Source organism: Schizosaccharomyces octosporus, assembly GCF_000150505.1.
Source record: "Schizosaccharomyces octosporus yFS286 unplaced genomic scaffold supercont6.1, whole genome shotgun sequence".
Lineage (NCBI taxonomy): Eukaryota > Fungi > Ascomycota > Schizosaccharomycetes > Schizosaccharomycetales > Schizosaccharomycetaceae > Schizosaccharomyces > Schizosaccharomyces octosporus.
This window is the reverse complement of record NW_013185619.1, coordinates 2,130,764-2,151,180: the sequence shown is the minus strand read 5'-3', so window position 1 is coordinate 2,151,180 and position 20,417 is coordinate 2,130,764. Positions and strand designations below refer to the sequence as shown.

General features: G+C 36.7%; 10 protein-coding genes across 10 annotated transcripts; 4 read left to right on the top strand and 6 right to left on the bottom strand.

The window, feature by feature from the left end:
* The first annotated feature begins 33 nt into the window (after positions 1-33).
* Positions 34-1,360, top strand: SOCG_03525 (uncharacterized protein). The gene has a single exon (XM_013162013.1). The coding sequence runs from the start codon at positions 262-264 to the stop codon at positions 1,024-1,026; it is 765 nt and encodes a 254-aa protein (XP_013017467.1). The 5' UTR covers positions 34-261; the 3' UTR covers positions 1,027-1,360.
* Positions 1,264-5,527, bottom strand: SOCG_03524 (condensin complex subunit Cut3). Its single transcript, XM_013162012.1, has one exon. It carries the CDS (start codon positions 5,439-5,441, stop codon positions 1,425-1,427), a length of 4,017 nt encoding a protein of 1,338 aa, XP_013017466.1. The 5' UTR covers positions 5,442-5,527; the 3' UTR covers positions 1,264-1,424.
* A 439-nt stretch (positions 5,528-5,966) lies between these two features.
* On the top strand, positions 5,967-8,073 carry SOCG_03523 (sulfhydryl oxidase). The gene is made up of 4 exons (XM_013162011.1): positions 5,967-6,235; positions 6,307-6,334; positions 6,383-6,582; positions 6,629-8,073. The coding sequence occupies exons 1-4, from the start codon at positions 6,036-6,038 to the stop codon at positions 6,789-6,791; spliced, it is 591 nt and encodes a 196-aa protein (XP_013017465.1). The 5' UTR covers positions 5,967-6,035; the 3' UTR covers positions 6,792-8,073.
* Positions 6,785-8,226, bottom strand: SOCG_03522 (complexed with Cdc5 protein Cwf25). The gene is made up of 2 exons (XM_013162010.1): positions 8,074-8,226; positions 6,785-8,012 (listed from the first exon to the last, which is right to left on the bottom strand). Exons 1-2 carry the CDS (start codon positions 8,106-8,108, stop codon positions 6,956-6,958), a joined length of 1,092 nt encoding a protein of 363 aa, XP_013017464.1. The 5' UTR covers positions 8,109-8,226; the 3' UTR covers positions 6,785-6,955.
* A 544-nt stretch (positions 8,227-8,770) lies between these two features.
* On the bottom strand, positions 8,771-11,725 carry SOCG_03521 (VRR-NUC nuclease associated domain-containing protein). Its single transcript, XM_013162009.1, has one exon. It carries the CDS (start codon positions 11,142-11,144, stop codon positions 9,063-9,065), a length of 2,082 nt encoding a protein of 693 aa, XP_013017463.1. The 5' UTR covers positions 11,145-11,725; the 3' UTR covers positions 8,771-9,062.
* On the top strand, positions 11,424-13,677 carry SOCG_03520 (U2AF large subunit). The gene is made up of 3 exons (XM_013162008.1): positions 11,424-13,168; positions 13,209-13,423; positions 13,471-13,677. The coding sequence occupies exons 1-3, from the start codon at positions 11,854-11,856 to the stop codon at positions 13,495-13,497; spliced, it is 1,557 nt and encodes a 518-aa protein (XP_013017462.1). The 5' UTR covers positions 11,424-11,853; the 3' UTR covers positions 13,498-13,677.
* Positions 13,541-14,227, bottom strand: SOCG_03519 (translation initiation factor eIF1A-like protein). The gene is made up of 2 exons (XM_013162007.1): positions 13,822-14,227; positions 13,541-13,764 (listed from the first exon to the last, which is right to left on the bottom strand). The coding sequence occupies exons 1-2, from the start codon at positions 14,118-14,120 to the stop codon at positions 13,686-13,688; spliced, it is 378 nt and encodes a 125-aa protein (XP_013017461.1). The 5' UTR covers positions 14,121-14,227; the 3' UTR covers positions 13,541-13,685.
* On the bottom strand, positions 14,167-17,864 carry SOCG_03518 (histone demethylase SWIRM1). Its single transcript, XM_013162006.1, has one exon. The coding sequence runs from the start codon at positions 17,422-17,424 to the stop codon at positions 14,392-14,394; it is 3,033 nt and encodes a 1,010-aa protein (XP_013017460.1). The 5' UTR covers positions 17,425-17,864; the 3' UTR covers positions 14,167-14,391.
* SOCG_03517 (meiotically upregulated Mug57) lies at positions 17,842-20,342 on the top strand. The gene has a single exon (XM_013162005.1). It carries the CDS (start codon positions 18,245-18,247, stop codon positions 18,824-18,826), a length of 582 nt encoding a protein of 193 aa, XP_013017459.1. The 5' UTR covers positions 17,842-18,244; the 3' UTR covers positions 18,827-20,342.
* Positions 18,982-19,941, bottom strand: SOCG_03516 (meiotically upregulated Mug97; the record flags this gene model as incomplete). Its single annotated transcript, XM_013162004.1, has 2 exons — positions 19,091-19,941; positions 18,982-19,044 (listed from the first exon to the last, which is right to left on the bottom strand). Exons 1-2 carry the CDS (start codon positions 19,829-19,831, stop codon positions 18,982-18,984), a joined length of 804 nt encoding a protein of 267 aa, XP_013017458.1. The 5' UTR covers positions 19,832-19,941.
* Positions 20,343-20,417: the final 75 nt, after the last annotated feature.

The following is a 20,417-nucleotide window of genomic DNA, read 5'->3' as shown; positions in this document are numbered from 1 at the left end:
AATGTGCGAAATGGTGAACAAAGAATTTTAAATAGCCTATTCATATTATATATATAGTTATTTCAGATGCCAAGAACTCTTTTCAAAAAACCGAAGTGCAGTTAGAATATACTTGAAGAGAGACTACAATATTTAATTTTCATTAGATTGTTCATATAATCAGTCCTATTCTTTCAACTTTAAAAACTTATTGCCGTACTGATTCTTCCAATTAATAAGTCTAAATTGAGCTGTATAGTAAACAAGCATTTGGATTGAATTATGGATTTGTCGAAGCGAAAACCGCCTCCGTTGAGACTCCAAGACCCAAGAAATTTGACTTTTATAGATTCAGTAAAAGATTCTTCTTATGCAAGAAGTCCCGTTTCATCCCCCACATCTCCTTGGCATGTTTCAGACAAATTGATCAGTGCTATATATCAAGAACTGAAATCTCCTAGCTCTCCTTGGGATAAGAATTTTTCCCAGCAATCGCCATGGCTGCTTGCGAATAGTTTAATACCTCACGATGAAGATAGTCCTTTACTTCCTTTAGTTTCACCATTGGATCTGAAAACCAGAAGCCAGTCAATGATGTCCAGAAAAAAATCCAGAGTCAGAAAGCAATCTCCCGCATCCCAATTGTATTCAAAAGAAACAGGAGCTCTCAAATATCCGAAAGTGATTAAACAGAGGCTTTCTCTTACAACTGATGAAAGAAGTTTAAACGTAAGAAAATCCGGTGATTATTCGACTAGCTCTGTTGTTGGTATCAAATCTGCACGACAAAGTGCAGCTCATAAATCCTCTCCCCGTGATTTGGAATTCCTTGACATAGAAGATTTGTCGTCACGAAAGAAAATTCCTATCAAAGAGCGCAAGGACGTCGGTACCCGCATGTCGAACGCTTACAGTCGAATTAAGTCTGCCGTAAAGGACCGAACAAATGGGTCGATCCCGAAACGTTCCAAGATGAAAAAGAATATCCAACATTTGGGTCTAACTGAATATCACGGATGGGAACACCATTCTTGCGATTGGTTATAACCTTGTACTCAAACTGCATACTTCGATTATCTTTCCATTTCCTCATACTCTGTACATTAATTTACGAATTTTCTGATCAATATCATATAACAGCTGCTTTAAAGCATGAGTGACTGAGTCCACATATCGCTCGCTGTTTAACGGTTATTTACTTTTCTTTTGAAGTTTAATAACGTTCTACTCATCTTTTATTTATGCTATCTGAAGTGTCATCGCCATTTGCATATTCTTATACTAACGTTTTTTAAATATTTATAATTACGGAACATTTACGGGCTTACGAATATAATCTAATGAGTAGTTTTACTATGAAAATCCTTAATAATCTGATATTATATATAAAAATACATTCTTTACAGCAGTACGTTTTTAAGAAGTGTAAGCTCGCAGTAGTTAATTTAGTTGACTTGTAGAGCCGAATGATCCACATCTTTCTCAGCGTTCATTTGTAGATCTCGGTTGTTAATTGTTACACTCTTTGTCATGTTCGCCGTTTTGTAGATGCCAACCAAGCGTGATGACAATTCAAACATATTGCTTCGCAACGATATGACAATAAACTGAGCATTTTTCGTCCTTTCTTTAATGTAATTGGCCACGATTGACACATTTTTGAAGTCGAGAGCAGCATCAATTTCATCCATAACGTACAAGGGAGTCGGCTTATAGCTATGTAAAGCAAATACTAGAGCTAGTGAGCTTAATGTTTTTTCACCACCAGACAAATTTGAGATATTTTTCCAAGATTTTTTAGGTGGCATAATACTAAATAAGACGCCTTCAGAAAATGGATCCAAACTGTCAACGAGTTCAAGTTCAGCATTACCACCCATAGTGATGATTTGATACATAGCTTTCAATTTCTGAGAAATAATGTTGAAACCTTCCATAAATTCATCCAATCTTTGCGTTTGTAAGTCTGTAACAGTTTGCTTTACGTTATTCCTCTTTTGGGTCTCAGCTTCAAAGTCTATCGCTTTTTTCTCAGCATCTTTTGTACATTTCAAATAAGACTGTAGAACACCAACATCTACTTCTTTCTCTTCTGTTTTCTTCTTAAATTCAGATATGCCATCGTACAATGATTGTTTATTTAGGGAGGCAAGCTCGTCTTCCGAAAATTCCTGAAACTCAGGAGCCTGTGTTTCGGATTGATCGTATTCTCTCAAGTCATGCAGTAGTAATTCCGAAAGCAATTTTCGTATTTTCTTCTCGGAGTTCAAAACGTCGGTATGAGCGCTTTTTTGTTCGGTCAATTTGTTCTCAAGATCTAACCTTTCGGCTTTCATGGAATTTATCTCTTTAGATTCGAATTCAACCCGGCTATTAAGCTCATTAATTGAATCATCTATATCATGAATCATATTACTTAGTTTATCAATTTTACCGGTATATTCCTTTGTTTTCTGGCGGAGTGAACTCAATTCATCCTCATTCATCTTTATGTCCTTTTCTGTTATAGAAATATCAGATTGTAACGACTCCAGCTCTTGTGCAATTGAATGGACACGTTGTTCATTTTTTCTCTTCTCAAAATTGATATTTGTTATTTTTTCCTTAACAAATTTATGCTGTTCGTGTAGATCGTCAACCTTAGACTTTTGTATGCGATACTTGATACCACCAATTTGCATAATTTTATCCTGAAGTTCTCTCACTTCAGCAACAACTCCAGCATTTGAATCATTAATGCTATCTATTTGTTGCTGAAGTTTCTTCAAATCTGAAGTAAGCTTTTGCTTTCTATCCTGTAAGCTCCGTTCATCTTTTGAAGCCATACGGCTATTAGAAACTTGGTTTCTTGCCCCTTCAACCAAGTTATTGAATGCGGATAAATCTAGATGAAGCTTGGATATCTCCAATTCTAAGGATGGAATTTCATTTTTTAAAATGTCACTCTTCTCCAAAAGAGCTTGTAATTGTTCAGATACTTGTCGGTGTCGATTTTCCGCATCAGTAGTCTGAGTCTCTATGTTGTTAAGGGCAACTGGAGATATTTCTGCAGGTAGCTGAGAAGCCATACCACCCTGCTTTACTCGCGTGCCACCACCAGTCATGGTACCAGACTTATCAATTAGCTGCCCGTTAAGAGTGACAACCCTCCAACGTGTCTTACCAAACGCAATCCTGTTAGCCTGTTCCAAATTATCAGCAACAAGAGTGTTTTGCAATACACTAAAGAAAGCAGGAGCAAAAATGTTGTCTTTATAATGAAGTAAATCGAATAATCTTGGAACATTCTCAGGAGTTTGTATAGGTTTCAAGTTCTTTTCTTGTAATGCACCCAAAACTATAAAACTAGATCTTCCTAAATTATTGGACCTCAGAAAGGCTATGCATTTTTGGCCGACTTCCAAATTATCGACCACTATGTGATTTAATGCAGGACAGGCTGTGGATATAGCGACATCATACTTACTATCGATTGTAGCTAGATCTCCTAGTCGTCCATGAAACCCTGTCAACTGACCAGAGTCATGCAAGGTCTGTAGTCCTCCTAAGACATTTCCTCTTGAACGTGAAGAGCTAAGAGTAGATCTAATTTCCTCAAGCTTTACACGACTTTGAGCAATGATACGATGTAATTCATTTTTTTTCTGTTTCAAATCAGAGACGTTTCTTGCAAGATTTTGGGATTCCTTTTTTATGGAATGGTGGTGAGTCTTCTTTGAGTTAAGAAGCTGCGTTTTCTCCTTTTGTTCTGCCAGTAACTTTTCTAGAGAACTTTTAGCCTTTTGCTGTTCTTCATCTGAGTTCTTTTCTTGTTCTAATAACATATCTAGCTCTGCCTTTGTGACCTGTTTCACTGAATTTAGCTCATTGATTTTCTTTTCGGAAGGAGCCATCAATTTCTGCTTTTCCTCAATTGCATTTGAAATTCCTTCAGTCTTTCCACGAAGAGATTCTCGGATTTTGTTGAGTTCGTCTTCTTCAGCAGACAGTTTGGACACAATTTCCTCCATTTCTTGTGTTAAACGATGATGAAGGTCACCATGAGTATCTAAAGAATATTCAAGCTCTGATTTTTTTGCTGATAAAGTTTCAAGCTGTTTTTGGTTCTTTTTCTGCTTGGAAGATAAATGCTTCCACTTTTCTTCAATCTTAACCGCCTGTTGTTCATATCGTTGACGTTCTCTTTTTTCCGCACGATTTGAATTCTTAAATTCTTGAGCTTTAGACTTAAGCTGATTAAGCTCTTCAACCATTTGTGCAACGACTTTCTCGTTTTCGTTGAAGTTGTCATTTTTAGATTTGTATGAATCTTCCAGTTTTTGTAACATGTTCGTTATTAGATTTCTCTTTGAATTTAATTCAAATAGGTTCAGCTGATAAAGAGTATGCAGCTTCCTATTTAGATTATTCTCATCCCTCAAGATATCGAGGACGACGTTTTTAGAACTTTCCAATTTGTTTTTCTCAGCGACGACTAATTGAAAACGGTTCTCCTTTTCGTTACAGGTATCATTTAAAGCAGTCAATTCATTGATTTTTTCTTCAATGATGGGTTTGTACCTTGAGGTACCTATAATGTCTTCCAAATATTCAAGCAAACCATCATCACTTTCCGTTAATGCCTTTGGTTTCATTTGTGCGATAGATTCTACTTCACCTTGTAGAATCAGAAAACGTTTGTGGTTCAGATCCACTCCTCGTTCTTTAAGCATATTTGAAATAGTTGAAAAAGAACTCTCAACGTTGTTTAGAAAGTATTTGCTTACATTATTCTTGTAAGCGGACCTTCTAATAGAAAGTTCTGAACCTTCTATGTAACTAGAATCCGGATTTACTTCTTTAAATAAAATTTCCACATCGCAGCTCTCAAGAGAAGGATGAGCAGCAGATTTGTGAATTAAAGCTGAAGCTTTGGTTTGACGCAGTTTACTAGCACGAAATCCGAACACAAAAAGCAAAGCATCAATCACATTTGATTTACCAGATCCATTTGGTCCAACAATGGAAGAAAAAGAAGGATGAAATGGCCCTATTATTTGTGTTCCTGCATAAGATTTAAAATTTTTCAGAGTTAGTTGGTATACAACAAGCCTTGGAGCAAGTATGTCAGGGTTTTCTTGTTCAGTTATCGTATCTTCAATAAGAGAAGAATCTTCTGCATTACTCGAATTTAACGAATTGGGAGCCGAAGGCTTCGAAGGTGTTTCCTGGTTAGCTGAGATGAATTTGTTTAAAAGATTGGGACGCTCGCGTAAGGAGTCTGTGATGCGTTTTTTTAAAAACTCGCTGTGAAACCCTTGGGAAGGCGTCTGCTCCAATTTCACAATACGAGACGGATCCTCAGATCGACTTGGAGTTGTTACTACCTGACGAACTTGTTTCCGAGGTCTTTCAGCACGATCTGGTGTAGCATCTACAATGGAAGGAACCGAGGATGTACGAGCAGGTCCTTTATCAGACATAAAAGGAATTCCTATGTAGTTGGAATAAATGAATGAATGGTATTAGTTTGTTTCTTGGTGAAGTTTATTGCTGTAGGCGCTGTTGTGTGAACAAGTGCTATTTACTTTACTTCGCTTACATTGAGTTTAAATATATTCGGTTAGTTTCAAAAATATTTATGTAAACAAAATGGATGTGAACACAAAAAAAAAAATTAATTAATGATATGACCGGCTATGAGAGAGTGTATTAGCATTCAAAAAAAAATAAAATAAATGAGAAACTCCAAACGAAATTTCGTTTAATATGTTTTGTTGAGTACTTTTCTCAAATCTTATCATAATAAATACGGATTTGTAAGAATAAGCTTCAAGTTTTTTGTGCAATTATTTTCTTCTCAATATGTTCATATTTTTCAATAAATATAGCTATTATATTTCCAATTTGATTCATTCAAATGTTTATAGAACAAAAATCGAGCCAAATGACACATACTGAATTTTAAGGCAAACTTCAGTAATATAATATAGTAAACAAACCAAAGACTCAGTACGTCTTACTTTGACTTTAACAGTATTCATAGTTACCAGACGTTCTAAGATGTACAAAGACTTATGAGAATGTTAATAAATAAGAGGATACAAATACTTTTGTCGACGGTTATAATAATGGTGTTTGTAATATGGGTATTCGACAGCGTAATGATTGACAAGGAATGGCGACTTTACATGCCTGAACTCAAGGAAATCGGCAAAAAAGAAAAAAGTGAAAACGTTGTTGCTATGACTCCTTTAAACTATAAGGACGACACAAAGTAAGGAAAGAATTGCTCAAGGCGTTCTGCAGCACTTTATCATTGCCATTACTAACAAAAACTATTAACAGAAAAGAAATTATGAAATACTATTGGACTGTAAGCTAAAATGAATTTCTAAATGACTCATCTACTAATGTTGTGTAGTCCTTACATACTACTTTAGCCAACTATCCAAGTCTGCCTACTCTGCATGAAAGAAATACATTATACCATTATGTGATTTCTTCAGCTTCTTTATTTCCTTGTGGTGATTGCTCCATTGTTTCGCAAAAGTTAATGCGAAAGTATCCTCCTCAGATTGGGTCTCGTAAATCAGCGCTAACTTGGGGATGTAAAATTCATAGGTAAGGCTTCTTCTTTTATCTTAGTACTTTTACTTATCTTTTAAAGAAAATTCAACGAAGAGTTTAACCTAACGGTTCCTACCTGTGATGACATTGCAGCTTCATATATCATAGGATCTGGAGACTCCAAGGAAGTTACAAACCAGAACGAGAACGAGCGTTTCATGGACTATACAATACAAGAGCATGGACCAGACAAGTCCGGATAAAACCAAAGCGACTCTTCTCGTTCACTAAATCCGTTGGTTCATGTTTGGTGAGATATAGCGGCTAGGCCGCAAGTTATGCAACCTATTACTTTACTTTATTTTCTTCTTTGTTAATATTATATCATTCAATGTTAGATGGTCGTGTAACACGTAATAAATAAAGTCTATTGCTTTAGAGCTGTATGGCGCATACTGCTAACGCGATCAGCTAGATTTATAGCATTACCAGAATACACCTCTCTTTTCATTTCACGAAGGAAATCTCCTTGATTATTCCATTTTCTAGCAGTACTAGATCTTTCCTCCTCATTTTTAGCAGTTTCAGTCCGTTCCTCCTGTTCTAATTTACGAAGTTTCTCTACCCTGTTTTGTTCTAAACTTTGGGCATTGTCTTGCATTTCTCGTAATCGATGCTCACGAATGTCTTCTGCTGAGGGTCCACCGGAGTCGACGTGTGACCTATAATAGCTTCGTCGTTGTGGTGAAGGTGACCTAGAAAGATGTCGTTTCGGACGGTGACTTTCTCTGCCATGCCTCCGTCTGTCTTGGTAAGGATGCATTTTTTCATCGTCTCGATCGTCTGCATACCTTCTGTCGCGATAGTGTCGATCAGAATATTCTTTTCGTGAATGCCGATCTGTCCGCGAACCGTTTTTGTAAGAATCGTATCGTCGAGAGTCACTATAGCGACCACGTCCATCGTAACCTTTTTCTCGTGAGTTCGATAGACGACCACGATAATCCGAATCTCTTTTCCTTTTTTCATCTTCCATTAATTTCCTTTTTTTCTTCTCTGCTAATATCTGCATCTGTTTCTGCTCTTGTTGCTTTATAGCCAAAAGAGGATCTAATCGAATCTTGGATTGGGTGTCTTGAACGGAATTGGCATTTTGCAATGATATAAACTCAGTTTTGTTAAGAGAATTTTTCTGATCTTCCACTTTGTCACTTAAAAGGTCGTCCAGTCGCCGTTTTCCAAGTAAATATTCTTCCATTTCTGAGGCATCTCGTTTCGCTCCTTCTGCTGTGGGAACTGCATACATCCATTCGACGCGATCTTTTCTTTTCTTTCCTCCCGCTGCTTCCTGTAATCTCTGGAGCTCCAAAAGTTGTCGTTCTTCTTCAATTTCTCTTCGTAATTGTTCGACTCTTTTGAGCTCTTCCTTATGAGTTTGTTCTTCTTTCCACACCCTCTCTTGATTTCTCATTAAAAGAGGGTGCCTACATTTAGTTAGCTTCTGCTTCTTCAGTTTCTTCACAATATATTTTTGTTAATACGTACCAACTCTTTTTCATATTCAGATCGCCGCCTCCCATTTTGTAACTGTTTCTCTAGGCTGCTTTCTCTGATGGTATGATTTGATCAATTTAAAAATATAGTCGAATTAAATAACTTTTAAAGTACAGATTGTGGTGCATACAGGTGTGTGTGAGCAATATATATACAAAAGCATTATCCCATTTCGCACCTTGTATCTCATTCAACTACTGTAAATAGAATACCATTTCCAATATTTGCCATTCCTATCCCAGAGTGTATCAACTAACTTTTATGGACCCCCACAAAACCCTTTTGGGGCGAATCTTTGAAGCAGCTTAGCTTCCTATTTTTTCAAGTGAAGAAAGAAGTTTCAGGAATTGTGAAAGTAAGAATTGGAAGACATTGAAACTCAATAGAGCAGCGATACCCACTTAAATAGTTCTATTTAAGTAACTAATACAATAAAATTGCGCAGTAATAATGTATTCGAAAAGTTTCATAACCAGCAGTATACGTACTTAATCAAGTACTTGTTTGTTTATTAGGTTATTCACCATCCATAAAAGCAAGATTGGGAAAAATTTATTAATATTAAGGAAATCTTCATTAAAATGGTAGAAATGAATTACAAACCGAAAGGGATACTTTCAATTCCCTCAATCAAGTCTTAGGTATTATAAAATAATTAAAGGTGTTCTTAGAGATCACACGAAAATATACTCAACAAGAAAAACATTTTATTAAATATTAGAAACGATAGAGAGGTAAGAATAAGATATAAACTAGTTTCCAAAGGAAGGAGGAAATGAAGCCTGCCTATCCATTATATCATCCTTATTACTGGCGAGAATAACGTGGATATAAAATGTGAACAGATCTGTTACTCACATTAAAACGATTAATAAAAAAGAGCAAAAAGATTCAAAACTCAACTTAAAAGCATATTTACAATTACACTTCAACGATGTATCCTGTCTGATCTTCCAGCAAATTTACTGAAACGCTTATGATTACAAAGAATTTTTGTTTTCATCCGTGAGCACATGACATACTTCAACCGGTAAACTTGCACTCAATAATAAATCAATCCAAAATTTCTGGGGCTCGGACAATCTGTCGCTGTCACTTTTTACCTCTGAAAGTAAAAAGGTTTTCTTTTCAGCATTCCACAGGCACAAATCTGGCATACCACTTGAAGCATTTTTATAATCTTGTGCCATAGCATGGAATATAGAAGCTAAGCCTTTACCAGGAATACAATGTGTAACAGAAAGCAGCATCTCAAGAGAATAAGACCACTGTAGCCCTATGCATACCGGTTGATTTTCGGACTCACGGGTATAAACTTCCTTGATGTACTTTTCAGCATAGCCGTATTCAACTTCTAGAAGTCTTTCACGAATTGCGTATTCCCTTGCCGAAAAAAATAAATCTGTAGGCAAATCTAAAGGTGCTGATTGAAATGCGGATTGGAAAACACCAGGTACGTCCATAAACAAAATATCCCAGAAAACCAAAGCAAACAAAGTCAGGAAAATACTGCTTTCAGAGTGAACAGCAGACCAACCAAGTGATATGTAATACTCGGCTGCAAACTGTTCGACTGTCAGTACTGTTCCCTTTGATGTAAGCCAAAGTGTTCTTTGCTGACTTTTATCCGCTAGATCCTTTCTTTTACCAAAAATCGTAATATTTGAGGGTTTATTTTGGAAGTTATACGAAAAATCATGTCTATCTGTTTCGGGCGTCATTAATACCTTTTCAAGTCGCAGAAGTCTTCTCTGAAGGACAAACTGATATTTCATGTGTGTATTTTTGTCTTCAACGCCATGTACACAGGTACAAAGAGCTCGATGTTGCCAAGTACGTAGCATACTCACATCTGAAGTTTTGTAATTGCCTTCCAAAAGTGCTTTCCTATTATACCAAAAACCCCTTTTGCCAGTCAAGTAAATGTTCTGAGCAAGTAGAGTATCGAGAACTTCAATCTCAAGTTCAACTAAACGCAGTTTTCCTAAAATATTTGTGCCTTTATGAACCAAATAGGTATAGACGGCTCCTGGACGATAGGAGAAAATGAAACTGTATAGATGTTGTACATTTTCCTCAAAAGAATTTGCAAACTTTAACATATCACTATTGACATAGGAGAGCCATTTTGGGTAAATATCAAAGAAAAGATCAACAGCACTCCCAAGAGCTTCTTCATTTGACAAAGTAAGACTTTCAAACAGCGGTAAGGCCTTTTTACAAAGCTCTAGCGCCTCAACATATTCCATTAAAATTAACCTAGATTCGAATATATTTGATGTACGAGATATCTGATAAGTCGGATATACCGTTTTCTTGATTCGAACTAAGATCAAAGAAGTTAAGGAATGTTCATCATACATCGTGGAACGAAAGTATACTACGTGTATTCGGTGAAAAAGTTCCACAATGCTTTTTTTCGGCTTTACGCATCTTCCACTGTAATATAAAAGCTGCTTTTTAAGCTGCTTCGTCTGGTTGTTCAAGTTTCCTGTTCCATTGAAGGAAAGAAACAACTGACCATTAGTATGGAGGACAGATTGTTTTCTTGACAGATCGATAATTGACTCGATAATTTCTTTTCTCGATTTTCCTTTTATTTTACTGAAACGAGCTACCGTTCGCAATTCCTCTGAAGTCATTATGTCTAATAACTCCTCAATGGTCATCGAATTATCGTCAACAAAAAATCCAAATTTTACAAGTCCTGCGCAGGATTCTGCTATATTCTGGCAATCCAAATAATTGAGCTGCGCAACTCGAAACCATTTATCACGCTTTCTCATGAAAAGGCGAACAAAGAGATATTGATCATCGCATGAAAGAACCTTGAATTTATCCATTACGACTAGCTCTTCTTGCGTTAAGAGATGAGACTCATTACCTAGAACCGTGGAAAGTATTTGTTTAAACCCCAACAAGTACATCGAACTTTCAGTTGAATTGGTTTTAGGATGTTTTCTCGGATTTTGGTTTGCCAAATTCTTCGCATTTCTCGCTGGATATTGATTTTCATTAGCCGGGTATTCATCTTCTAACTCATCCTGAAGATAGCGTTTCATTATTTCGCTTTTTCACAAAAGAATTTCAATCTTTAGAGGAAAAAAACAGGTACACAGTTCTTGTAACTATGTCAAACCCATAAATACGATCTAAAAATACTAGAAATATTCACTTAAAGCTAATCCTACACTTAAAATAAACTGTAATTAGCTTGCATCCTTTGTAAACTGAGATATTTGTTAACTAATTATAGAATAACAAAAATAGGCAGCTGATACAGCTATTTATATGCGGTTCCAAGGTGTCTTATTTTCTTTTGAAAAAAGCTAAAGATGGTACTTTTCCAACACGTCGATCATTTCAAAAATAGAAGTGACAGTTGATTTGTTGTATATTTTCCTTTAATATTAAGTCTCAATTAAAGCAATTTGTTAAAATTAAACCAAACACAGTAGTTTGATTATTGTGCAGTAACTGACTAACATTAATCCTTAAAGGTCACCACCACCGTCTCTTAGAAAAATCCATTCAAGAAAATAGGTTTTGGCATCAACTTCGTTAGTGATATAAAAAAGACTGCATATTTTACTAATCCTTGCTTTCTATTCCGACTTGGCATACTGTTCAAGCTATATTTTATAACTGACTGCGGAAACGACGAACTATCGCTGCTCGCAATTGATTTGTCTTATTTTTCCTTACTACTATAAATTATCTACAAACGGTATTAGGTCTTTCTCGCTAATTGTTTTTATTTTAAGTCATAAAATGGATTTATCGTCTAGAATTTCGGAATCGCGCTCTTTGAGGAGGAGTCGTGATCCTCGAGATGAAAATGGTGGACGTATGGATAGATATTCTTCTCGCGATACAGAAAGAAGTCATTATCGAGATGACTACAGACGTCGTCACAGAGATGACCATGATTATCGACGACATCGAGATTATAGAGATTATAGAGAGTATAGAGAGAGAAGTCCTAGAGACGAAGAACGACCAAAGAGAAGACGTTATGATGACCATGATTACCATTCTTCAAGACAGTCGTTTAGGCGTAAAAGTTTGAGTCCACCACCAAACAGAACCCGTAATTTGCAATCTTTAGAACGCGAGTTGGAGCAGCTTAGGGATGTGAAGCCAATCAATGAATGGGTTCGTCAAAATTCTCAGTGGGATATTAAGCCTCCTGGTTATGAATTAGTAACCGCTGATCAAGCTAAAATGTCTGGTTTATTTCCCCTTCCTGGTGCGCCTCGAACTGCTAATAGTGATCCCGAAAAACTCCTTGAGTTTGCTCGATCTGCGGCTGGAAGTATTATGGCCCCACCACCTCCCTTGCAACCAGGAGCTAGCCGTCAAGCTCGAAGATTAGTTGTTTCCAATCTTCCCTCCGATTTTGACATAAACACGTTTAAGTCATTTATCGAAGATTTGTTTATATCCACAACATATCATAAACCAGAAACAAGTCATTTTTCGAATGCTTATTTTTGCAAAGAAGATAAATACGCAATTTTAGAATTGTCAAGACCAGAAGACGCAACATTTTTATGGGGATTACATACCGCCCAATATGCTCCAGATATATTAATAACTTTTAACAGGATTAAAAATTATATTGTCCCACAGATTACAGATGAGACTGCAAATCAGAGAAGCTCAGACTTTACGCAAAACGAAGTATTGGATTCCAAAAATAAAGTCTATTTCACCAATTTCCCTTCAAATTTAAGCGAACAAAATGTAATTGAATTATTTAAACCGTTTGGAGAATTATTAAGTTTTCAATTGATAAAAGACGTTGCAGACAACTCTTCAAGGGGCTTTGGATTTTGTGAATACCGCAACCCCGAGAATACAGAGAAGGCAATTCAAAATTTGGATGGGATGGAATTTAATGACAAGAAAATCAGTGTTGGCTTTTCTTGTGTTGGTTTAAACCAAAAGATACCCGAAAGTAATGTGGGAATGGTTGCTTTAACAGAACTAGCCAAAAGTGATCCAAAAACTCAGGCTACACGTGTTTTACAGATTCACAATGTAGTCACGGAGAATGAAGCTACAGATCCTAAAGAATGTGAAGGTAAGTGCATACATTTCGGACGAAATTTAACATAGTTTAGAAATCCAAGAAGCTATTGGCACCCAATTATCCCAATATGGAAAAGTTTTAGACATAAAAATTCCCCAACAAAAAGGATTTTCTGACACTCCTTCCCTCGGTATTGGAAAAGTATACGTTAGGTTTGCTGATATCGAATCGGCAGTAACTGCCATGCAAGAAATGCGAGGTTACAAATTTGATGACAGAACCATTGTTCTTGCTTTTTATGGAGAGGTAGGTGTATACGATCGCTGATCAAACCAAAATACTAACGTTTTTAGGACTGCTATAAAGCAAACGCTTGGTAACTATTAAGTAATCTATAATGCATTTACGATAAGAAATTATTAGTGGAGTTATTTACGAGTCAAATGCTATTGGTAGTACTATAAGTTATGATTTTAGATTCTGGAGTACATATTTCAGTTCTAATAAGCAATAAAAATAACTTAATGTAAGGTTAATAAAATAAGTTTTTGTCAGGGATATGAATGTATTAGTCACTCTCCTCTGCACTTTCACTACTGCTACTTTCATCCACATCAGCAGCGGTATCATTGATGAACTCTTTCGGCCTAGCATTTGTTAATAATTCGTGTAAGTATATATACTTGTATCAAAAAGGTGCTTACCAGTAAGATTGTTTTTCCCAGTTTTTTAATGGGTGCTGAACGACGTATACAATAGAACCATCGATTTTGTTTTGTTGATCTGTAAATTCGGATTTGTCCACTACGACATATCCACCTCGTTTAATCCACGCTTTACTCCGATATTTTGCAGGCATTTCGACAAGTAATTCTTTTCCATTTGGTTCACAAACTGTGAATAATGCTGAACCCCTAAGTTGCAATACTCTAGCAACAACTTGATCCTTGTCCAGGGATTCTGGAGGGTCAAACGATAGCTGAGACGAAACTTTTTTTGCCATTTTTTATCTTTGTCTGTACACCTTATTAAAACTAACTTTATTAAGTTCAATTGGTTTAATGCCAGGTACTGTGTAGTGACCTCGATAAAACATTAAGTATGTCTAGGAGTATCAAACGAAAGCAATATATATGATAATTGATACATCTCATTACACAAGAATGGCATATAAATTATAATTAAATTTCTTACGAAGATAGATTTAGATCGTTTTTTCTGAAAAATTCTTGCACCAGTGATCCATGCGTACATTTTTTATTTAATTATTGTAGTTATGTGAATGTATCAGAAAAATTATCATCAAATTGTTCTTCATAATCCATATCGTCTCGATATTCCTCGTCACTGTCGTTCAATGCTGTGTTTTCTAAAAGTCTTCGCTTTTGTGCACGTTCATCTTCTTCTTGTGAAAGAATCTTTAACCTTGCTTCTTCTTCGGGCAGTGGCTGTGATTCACACTTGCGAAGATGTTCATCGCGGATTTGGGCGGCACGAACATTATAGCCATTTATTTGTCTTTGATATTCTTCCAAACGACTGGAATAATTTGCTCTTCTAGCAGTGACCTCATCAACCCAGGGTTGTTTCCCTAAATCATCGAGAGCTCTCCAAGTCTTTCCAAGCTTGGCCCTAATTTCATTCTTAGTAGCTCGTACTTCAGGATCGCCAGTGCTTCTTTGCTTTTCTTGGTCTGCCAATGCTCTGCACACATGCCATTGAGTTTTTTGATATATCAAGTATGGATTAGCACTCGGTCTAGCAGGGGCGGTAGGGCGAGTGCCAAGCAATTCAGCTATTAGAAGTTCACATTCCTGCTCTTCTTTTTCAAGTCTCTGCTTCCTCAATCTAAGGTAGTCATGGTAATAACTGAGAGCTTTATCGTCATCATTATCCTTCCTTCTAGTATCATACGTCTGTCCTGCTGATCGTTTACGACTGGATTCGGATCCTTCAAGTTTTTCTTCCACTATCAAGGTACTAGGAACAGCAACATCTCCAATTAAAGAGCTAAGGATATCTTTAGCTGCCAGTAGACCAGACTGGAAAGCCCCTCTTAGAGTCCCAGGGTGGTCTTTTGACAATGCTTCGCTGGCAAAATATACAGTGTCGCCCATACTTTCTCTCAAAATAGAATAATCTTCTAAAGATGAATCGGGAGAGATGGTATAAGAAGAATGGTTCAAAAATGCATTGTTTTCCCAGTTGGTGATAACAGTCCTTAAAGGTTGCAAGTTCTCCACCTTAAAAATACTACGAAGTTCAGCAAGGATATCATGAACAATGTCTCTGTCAACGACCTGCTGATGCGCAGGAATATCAACATACACGCTTAATGATGGTAATCCATATATGTCTGAACAGTCGTTAAATATATAATTTTTCTTGCTAGAAGTTAAAGATCCAAAAATGCTTCTGTTAAGTTCCCAAAACTGCTTGTTAAACAGAAAAACTATTTTTTTACGATTTAACATATAGCATTTATTCAAAGCATTGATCTTGTTCTCTGATATCGCTGGTCGAAATGAAACGGTAGAATTTCGATATTTGTCGATGGGTAGACACATTACCACCTTATCAACTGTTACGGATTCCTCATTCGTAAATGATAATTGAACTTTTTGATCGTCTACATCGACTGACTGGATAGTATGATCAAAGAGAATAGGTAGAGGACTAGGAGTTGTAGCTAGTGCTTCGATCAAGGTTGACATGCCATTCTTAATTGCATACGAAGGAACATCTTCACCAAAAGGAAAGTTAATAGAATTGAATGATGTCGGCTTTATTGATTCTAACGGCGCGTAAGATGTTTGTTTTAGGTACTCGACACACCACTCAAAAACTCGGGTTTCGGGAATGGAAAAGTGTAGTGAATGGTTAAGATTTCTAAAGGAATCCTCTAAGAAGATTTTTAGTGAATCCTGAGTAGATAAAGGAAAAATATCACCAACCAAATGCCAATCCAAACTCTGAAGAGCGCCAATAAACTTTTGTTTGGGGGAGGACACAATATTTAAAAGCTGATCGTTTTTCATTGAAAAGAAATAATCAAGTAAGGACCGAAATAACATCAAAATTCTGTCTATGTACCTCTGATCTATCCGACATGCGTCGGAATCATACAGAGCTACATTCTGTGTTTGGCGTAGTACTTCATCTAGTGAAAGTTGTTGTGAAACAATGATATGCAGCGGATCATTTTCTAAAAATGGAAAGCCATATAGAAAATCAGACGACAAATTTACCGTACATGCTTGAGGTATGTCCATTTGAAGCCCAACCTGTTCTTCTTCACTTAATGATTCAATCAGTGATATCTCATGGGAAAATACATGACCTCCTAAACGACTTGATGCCTCATATACAATCAATTGCGGAGGCTGCTCACCTCGTGTTGTAAAGTCTTGTTCGTACTGGGCAAATAGATTTGCCAATTGTCGTGCACAACTTACTCCAGCCATACCAGCGCCAACAACAGCTATCGTTTTCCGAGGAAGAGTTTCTCCTGGTTGTACATTCTGAGAAATGTTTAGTGATCCATAATTAATATATCCATTGCGTGTTAAAAACTCAAAAGCAAGGGATGCCAGGGGAAATGCCATCTTATCGCGGACTATACCCAAAGCTTCATTAAAGGACACAAATAGTGTTGGATTTCTATGCCAAAGATAGCATATGCCATTGCGTATTTTCAAATATAGGGACAACCAATTTGGATTATCTAAGATTTCGGAAAGTAATTCCACTTCTTCGTCGGAAAGAGAATTAGGAGATAATCCACTGGCAATTGCTGACTCGTAACAGAGTCTTTCGTATGTAGTTCTTGGAAGGGCAGGGATGCTAGACTTAACGGCAATTGGAGCCTCATTTGAGACAAACTGGGTTCCATTACGTTCAAGAGAATTAGCGGTAGCAGAAACACGTTTACCTTTACGAATGCCATTCACCGACTGTCGACCTTTCGCATCCAAACCTTTTTGAGCCGCTTCGGTATTGAGCATATGCTGGTTTAACATTGATGCTTCTTGCTTACCAGAAGTATCAGCTTCTTCAAAGTTTTTGGCTATGAGACCATCATGGCCTGACAAGCCTATGGGATTGGGTACAGAGGAAGCCAGTTGATGTTCGTTTAACTGGCTAAGGTCAAAAATACCATTGTCTGCTTCAGAGCCAATATTTCGCCTTTCGTTCGAATCTTCCATCGAGTTTTGCCCAAAAATGGCCCATAAAGAAGGGTCCGCTGACTGCGGCGACCCATTATTCAATACATTAGTAATATCATCCTTTGGAGATAGTTCCATCATTCAAACATCGTAATTATCTTCTTCTCTTGCTTGTCTTAAGGGATTTCACTTGCTAGGAAATAATTAGTTCTTACTTTGATGAAACCGAAGTTGTTCCTCAATAAGTAGGCTCTGAAATTGCTGGACACCAATTTTTGTTTTATTGAACCCTTTCGTAAATGTTATCTTTAACAGAAGATACACGAAAAACGCGAAACCTGAATATTAGTTCAATATATGGTTTAGGTAACGAAGTTCAAACTTCGATAACTAATGCCCAAAGATGCGTCCAAAAAGAATCTTCAATCTGTAATTATTTTAAAACATTTATTCTTAGCTTTCTCTTTATTTTTGGATTATTTTGATAAAGTACTTCATGTTTATGGTGAGTCTCAAGTAAGAAGTGTACATGATACGTCTCTTAACATAACAATGGGACTACATATAACAAATTATTAATTGAATTAAATAATAAGGAATTGATTTAAGGAAACCTTTGACATATCATCCTGTACATCATAGTTAAACCTCCAGTACACTATTTATGATCACCACTGCTTCTTATAATCGTCACTTCAACAAATCTTTACTTCAATTCACTTTATTCGACTTCCATCGAATACGTTTAGTTAAAACTGCCGTTGTTTATTCATAACTGTTTCATCCATTTTTATTGAAACGGTTTTTCATTTAGTTACTGTATATTGAGACCATTAATTACCTTAAGCAATTTAGCAACGATTTTAGAAGTCTTCTCAGTGGGATTAAGTATTTCCCTTATCCATAGCTATAGCGATAATATATAGACTTTTGTCTCGCTATAGAAAGTTACGGTCTTAGCATGAAGCTACTGTCATCATATATCTTAAACGTCTTCTTCTTCTTGACTACATTCGTGCATATTGCAACTGCTTTCTCGTTCCATCAGAAGCCATTCCAAATGCAGGCTACTCACGAACCCCGTTTGTTTGAGCTATTAGCTGGTTCAAGGGATTGCAACATATTTTCCGATATTCTTATGCAATTTCCCGAGCTTGTTGAAAGACTACAAAGTAGTAACGAAAATACTACGCTCTTGGTACCCACGGATTTAGCATTCCAAAATATGAAGGTAAAGCCATGGAAGTTGGATACATTGGAAGCCAAGTTCGAAATGCCTTCTGAGCCAGTTCATATTACTGAAGATCAAGCTCAGGGAAATTTACATCGTTTCATTAAATCCCATTTCATCTCCGCCAGTCCTTCTCATGGTAATGGAGAATATAAGTCACTTAGTGGATCAACCATAAATGTTATTAAACAAAAAGATAATCTATACCTAGATGATTCAGTACAAGTGCTTTCTATCAAATTAGCAAGCAATGGTGAAATGTGGATTCTAAATAATACTTTATCTGCACCAGGTGTTCGAAAGCAAGTATAAGAAACTACCAATACTTCCTAACCCGAGGTTGAGAAGCATTCCATGTGCAAAAAAGGGATCTGAAAGTCGCATCCATAAGCCAATTATCACTGATCCAGCAGCGCTTGCAACTATTAAGGAGACAACCCACATATTTAATCCATATACTGGCACGATCAATAAATCTTCACCTCCCTGAATTTTCTTCTGATGGTAGCGTTCATACACTGACCGGCATCCTGGATGAGTGTCAATTTTTCGAACTACTACCTCCTTTCGCATTACTTTTTCGCTCAGAGGATTCCACCAATGTTTGGGACGTAATACATAGTCATATTCTGGACCAAATGAAATACCTCGTAACAAATAAAAAATGGAGGGACGGTTGTCGCTGCTGAAATGTTGAGCATACGCTTCTATTGTGTGATTGTCATCTTCGTCAGTAATGTTTAGCCTCCATTTGCCGTACTGCTTGTGGTATAAGCAAATGCTCACAGAATTGTTTGCAGATTCTGATGCGAAACCCCCTTGTCTGTTTGGAAAAACTGGATCTGGTTTTGTTGAAACAACTGATTCAGTAGGGGATACGCCGTCGGATGGCGATACGATCGTTCTATCCGTGGCTGACTGAGGTGTTAAAGGAGTTTGTACATGGAATTCTTGAGTATAAACTTGTAAGTGTTGTCCTTTCGCACCGCTGGGTTTTTCAAAAGCTTCGCTATGTAAACTACGAGCAAGCTGGCTGTCAGAATCGGAAGGATAATACTCTGATTGTCTTTCTTCATCATTTTCATAAAGTCTTGGTTTTTCAGATACGCGGGAACCTTCTTCTATTGACGAGTTGCTCGCCAAAGGCTTTTTCGACTGATTTTCAGTTAAGCCAGGTAGATCACCTTCGTTGGTCTGCAAATCGAAGCCAGCATCATTCTTTTCTTGTAATTCGTTACGAGTATCCTGATGCTGAACCTGTAAATCGTCACGACTTTCTTGATCTATGTCGGAATTACTGGCAACCGATTTGGACATCTTTATTATCTTCGAAATTTGCAGCCCACGTACCAAAAAAACAGGCTATCCAAAAAATAAGAAAAGAAAAGGAAGGTTTTTTCCTACCTTTTTCTTGAAATGAGGTTGGGTTTTGGCCAATTCAAATCCGTGGTATACTGTATATAAACAAAAACAAAATGTAAACAAATACTCTTTGTTTACAGACGTTGACGCTACTTTCCAAACCCTATCTAGGTTTGTTGATGACTTTGTTTACGTATCATTTTTCATTTATATTATGTTGTTATGATTGTTTGCTGGATTTACATCGGCTTGTGAAGTATTATTTATTATGGTATGCTTCTCTTCCTTCTTAGTTCATCAAGATCTCTCATGTGTTTATTCTTATGTGCCGGGTCTCTAATTATGTATTTATATTTATTATTCGCTCTGTTATGAATTCTATTCTTATTCCTTGTGATGTTAAGACACTGTCATGTAGTGTAGGGTAAATGTCTATAAGCAAGATGTTATTAATTTAAAGTCTTGGTAATGAAAAAAAGAAAACGGTATCAGTTCATGAGAGTTTCCTTAAATGGTAATTGTCGGTACTCCACGACGAAGG